This window comes from Oreochromis aureus, linkage group 22, assembly GCF_013358895.1.
Source record: "Oreochromis aureus strain Israel breed Guangdong linkage group 22, ZZ_aureus, whole genome shotgun sequence".
In the NCBI taxonomy this organism is placed as follows: Eukaryota; Metazoa; Chordata; class Actinopteri; order Cichliformes; family Cichlidae; genus Oreochromis; species Oreochromis aureus.
In genome coordinates, this window is record NC_052962.1 from 37,146,763 (window position 1) to 37,152,301 (window position 5,539).

The 5,539-nt window shown below is 44.1% G+C and overlaps 1 gene segment (V, D, J or C); it reads right to left on the reverse strand.

Moving 5' to 3' along the window:
- Positions 1 to 4,363: 4,363 nt before the first annotated feature.
- Positions 4,364 to 4,854, reverse strand: LOC120435582. The segment is given in 2 exon segments: positions 4,364 to 4,695; positions 4,803 to 4,854. Coding segments are annotated over 2 exon segments (384 nt in total).
- Between the last annotated feature and the right edge of the window lie 685 nt (positions 4,855 to 5,539).

Consider the following 5,539-nt stretch of genomic DNA (forward strand, 5'->3'; position numbering starts at 1 on the left):
GACGGGCTGCTCGGGCCCTCCAGCTGACGAGGTGTGAAGCGGCGTGGGTGCCGCGGGGTGCTGGGCTGGCACACCCGGGCATCCAGCAGCAGATGCAGGACGAACAGTTATGGAGGCCCCTGACGGGACCGGGAGCTGAGCTGCTAACGGGACCGGGAGCTGAGCTGCTAACTGCTCGGATGGCTGTAGTGGACATGGAGGTTGTCGTGGCGGCGATGATTCTCTTGAATCTCCAATGGAAACATGAGCTGGTGCAGGCGCCTGCAGAGCGACAGCCGCTCCCACCCGAGTGCCTAGGACGGGTGCGGAGCTCAGCTGCGTACTGACTGGCATAACCTTGGGGACCAACCTGGATGCAGGAACAAACCGGACAGCAGCCACTCCCACCTGAGGTGTAGATGCAGGTGCATGAGATGGCTGACTTACGGCTGCACTAACCCTAGTGGCGGGAACTAGCGCAGGTGCTGGCTGAGTGACCACTGCTCTACACCTGGAGATCAGATGCAGGTGAGAGGTCAGGCAGCACCACAGCCACCCTGGGAGGGAGCACAAAGTTCCGAACATTAACTTTGTCAGGTGTAAGCAGAGGAGCAACGACAGACAAAGACCTTAAATTCTCTAAGTCCTTAACACAGTTCAAATTGTCCTCAGTTGCCCTTCTTGATGGGCTAAACGCACCTTCCGTCTTGGAGCACGATTTAAACATTTCAGACCTGAAATAAGTTGGCTCAGTGACACAAGTGATAGTTATATTGTCCCTGGAAGCGTGATTCTTAAGGCCAAGACTTGATTCGTGAACCCACATAAAACAACCAGGACTGTGTGCAGATGATTTTAACACAATAATTTGGCAGCCACATGGGGAATAAGTACACTTATTGGAGTCTAAGCCACCCGTTGGCGAGACTGAGTTATGGAGGGGTTCAGCCACACACACTGATCGGCTGTAGAAAGCTAGTGAGTGGAATGCACATGGACTTGGCTTTGCACAGAAAACATAGTGAACTGGCTCTGAGCAATCTGGCTGGATTGTCTTTAGAGCGGCCAGTTCATAAACTGCAGTCAAAAGGTCCTGGCCCCGGGGTGCAGTTAAAGGGCTAGCTTGTTTGTAACAACTAGCATGGCTCTCGCCCCCGACAGTCTTGGAAACAAAAAATTCAACCTTGTCATTAGATATCGCGGAAGCATAACTAAAACAGTCCTTCAGTTTTGTATTAACAGAAACTGCAATGTCATTCTCAGACATAGGAAAACCTGGCAGACCCTTAATAGTTGTCCAGCAGCGATGGACTGGTGTAGAAAAGCAGTCGCTGATGTCAGCCTCCAAAGCACTCGCTCTGGTCAAACCATCAGCAGAGTGAGAAACATGGGGACCAATCAGCGCAGGAACATAACATACATCTTCATGATCAACACCAGACACTTCTTTCGCTGGCCTGGTTATACAAACAGAACATTCATTATTTGACTTGGGAACAAGGAAAACAAACTCAGAAAGGGGGGTGCTAGCCAAAGATAACACAGTCCTACTACTGGTCAGATCAGAGGCTCTCTCACTTGATTTGTAGTTAATGGACAGCAGGGGCTGAGGCACAGTCTTTAATAAGGCCCAAGATGCTGTAACAGCCTCAAAAGAAGCCTTCTTAGTGAAAGACGCATGTCCTGGGTGTGCAGAATCATCACCACATTCTGTTTCACTAATGTCCCCCTCAGCCTGCTCATTCATAATAACAGGATTTAACAGTACATCACTGGGCTTAATTCTCAGGACCAAAGAGTCTATGGCTGGTTTGGCAGTGTCAGTTTCACAGTTCTGTGATGGCAGTGTGGAAGGTACACCCACTCTGTCTCTACAACAGGGCATGTTCAAATGGAGAATTTCACAGTTTCCCTGTCCTGTATTGACAGACTGAGTTTCCTGTTTCTGATGTATGGGTGAAGCTTGGACCTAGACACACAAACACCTGACTACATGGGTCAAAGTTGCCTTATAAAATACATGACAGCATATCACACAATTTTATTTTAAACGCTAAATAAAATGATTGGGTCTATGATTAGTGCAACAGTACAGACCTGGGGAAGAAAGTCACATTCCAGGGATGAAACATTGCAATGAGGTGTTTAGTAAGATTCTGACAGTAAACATTAGTGTTGTGTGAACTGTGCAGCTGCTAACAACTCTTCAGAACTGTGTGATATTTCGGAGCACTTGTGGGCAACCAGTGAATATGATGTGGGGGAAATGAATGGGGGTAGTGACTATTAAGTCTGAGTTCAGACCAAGTAAGCATCAGTAAGTAATTAAAGCCAGAAACAATGAATGCAACACTGCATGTCATGGCACCTGGAGTTCTAATCCTCACGCCATATTGTTCCACCAGAAAAACTTTTTTTTTTTCTGTGATTTATCTGGCTGATGGTTTGGGGATTTTTTTTTTCTTTTTTTTTTTTGTATTAGGCTGATCCTCTCAGTTGAGTTTGGGTCTGCTTTCTCTTTCTAAGAAAATGGCAGCCTTATGCTTGGACATGTCCTAAAACTAGGCCTAATGTTTTTTTCGTAACAGTGGACATAAATAAAACCTGTCATGTGTCATCTCCTTGAGGCGACTTTTGTTGTGATTTGGCGCTGTATAAATAAAATTGAATTGAATTGAATCTCTCCGGGGGTGATATTTTGTGTGTTGATGATTTAATAATGAGCACTCTTTTCAGCAGGCCTGCAAGACTGATACTAAAGTGCTATGAAATATTCTTACTGGAAACAGTCTCAAAGTGTGAGTCTCCAGATTACAATGAGCATTGGAGAAATTCATCTATCTGGGACACTGATCACATCAGGTGGTAAGCCCCGAGTCTAAAAGGGTTGTAGCGATTCAATCCATTCCAAAATCATGCAGAATTATTTTCTTTTTCTTTTTTGATATGATGTCATATTGCTGTCAGTGGATACTCAAATATGTGCACGAGAGGCTCCACTATCAGCAATGACAGATGTGAGGGGACTGACTGGACTGTGACAGACTGTTGATGTAAATAAAGCTTTGACTGACTTGAAACTGAGATTAAAGACTGCACCAACTTTATGCTTAGATGAAAGATGTGTCAGTATGACCTCGTAAATGCTCCTAAACAGTTCACCCAAACAGAAAAGGCTGGATTATGTGTGTTGTTTTGTTTTGTTTTGCAGGAGCAGAGAATGACAGCAACCAGAGAACAGAAGACTTTCTAGGTCCACATGAGCTTGTGGGCCATGGAGACTTAACCCTTTAACTGACACTTTCTGTGTCACTGATTCTTGTAGAGAAAAATGTGTATTTACTAGCTTTTGTTGCTTATGATGCCACAATGTATTGTTGAAAAATGCCAAATGTCACAGTTGAAGAATGTACTGTGTTAAACCCAGCATAACTTATTTGACAGCAGCGGATGGTTAACCACGTGATTTTGTTGGAGCCATTTCTAGAATTGGTTTGTCCAGATCTGATCTACAGGACACATAACTGGCTAATGTTTGTTTTTTTTTTCAGAAGGTGTTTGTGGAGGATTTGGCATCACACAGACAGACACCAGTTAAAATAAAGCAGGATTTGCAGTGATCACAGAACATCTTAGCCTTGGGCTCATTATCATATCAGTATTTCTCTCAAGTTGCTGAGCTCATAACACTGAATCAAGTAAGTGACATTACTTAAGATCAGTCACTATTTACAGTAATTCTGAATACACACGCAGGATGATCCATGAATTGGGCATATTATGGAAACAATAGTGTTTTCCTCATTCAGGAAAATCCATTGCACATGACAAAATTGTGGACGCAGTGCTGATGCCTTATTCTCCTCTGACCTACAGTTGTTGTGAATGTGAAACCCGTGACAGAAGGATCCAGTGAGTGACTACTAACTCAAAGATTCTGTTTTTATAAAGCAGATGCGCTGGCGAAACCAGAGTTAAGCAGACTTAAAATGAAAACCACGCTAATTCATTTCCCAACACAGGTTTACAGGCCCACAGCAAAGCTACGCCAGAGGAGAAACCCGGATATTGTCTATGAAATAATGTACCTAAGCTTTTTCTTTTCCTCATTCTCCTAATTATGGTAAATTGCCACTTGGGAAAGATGTGTCAAAAGGAGGGCTTCCAGGTTTACACTCTAAAACTATTGTGTGTGTGTGTGTGTGTGTGTGTGTGTGTGTGTGTGTGTGTGTGTGTGTGTGTGTGTGTGTGTGTGTGTGTGTGTGTGTGTGTGTGTGTGTGTGTCCTCAGTGAACTGTATCAGTCTCTGCAGTATCTTCCAGCTGCAGCAGTCAGTTCAGTTTCTGTTCAGTCTGACTGAGGGAGGTTTTTGTACGACTGTTTTTCACTGTGTCAACACAGCTTGACTGTTGATGTAGTGACCACTCTGACAGTAATAAACTGCTGCATCTTCAGTCTGGACTCCACTGATGGTCAGAGTGAAGTCAGAGTTTGATCCACTGCCTGTAAAACGAGCTGGAATCCCTGATGCTTTAATGCTAGCACCATAAATGAACATTTTAGGAGTTTCTCCATCTTTCTGTTGGTACCAGGCTAAAAGATGAGAACTGCCAGAAACATGAACATTCTGACTGGTCCTACACTTGATGGTGACTGTGTCTCCCACAGCAGAGCTCACTGCTCCAGGCTGAGTCACTGTGATCTGTCCTCTGGACTCTGAAGATACAGAGACAAAAACATAAAGCAGCTTCATGGTTTTGTGGGCTTCATTTCAGAGGGACAGATGTTGATAGAGGAGAGGAGTTTGATTCTCTGGACTTTACCTGTGAAGCAGCAGCAGAGGAGAGTCCAGATGAGGACGCAGATCAAAGTCATGTTTTTGATGAGGAGGATTTCTGTAGCTTCTGTTGTGATGAAGGACAGCTGTCAGTCATCCAGTGTTCAACTCTCAGGACTATAAACTCTCCCAGAGCACTGGAGCATGGTGCTGCTGATGCAAAGTGCCTCTCTATGGAAATGATCTGAACGATTCCATCAACGACCAGGATCAGGCTCATGGTGTTGTTTATGACTGAATCAGCCAATTCATCATAATACTGAACAAAGACATTTTACATTTAAATTTTAAATTTAGGAAGAATCTAAGTTTTTTCTTCAGAATACATCTTATTTCAGATTTTCTTCTTTTATTTGAAAGTTTTGTTTCATGGCTCCTTTTTTAGATCTCTCTTAAATATCTTTTGTTTTAGAGGTTTTCCAATCTGGTTTTAAACCCTTTCACAGCACTGAATCAGCCCTTTTAAAAGTTTTTACTGACATATTTTTAGCTACTGATGCTGTGGACTGTGTTGATCTGGTGCTTTTAGATTTGACAGCTGCGTTTGATACAGTGGATCATGGCATTTTACTCTCTCATTTGGAGCACTGGGTGGGCATTAGGGGCACGGCACTGGAGTGGTTCAGGCCCTACTTGGCGGGGCGAACTTTCTGTGTCAGTCTCTGTAACCATGTGTCGTCCTCCGCCCCTCTCTTGTGTGGTGTCCCACAGGGCTCTGTTCTA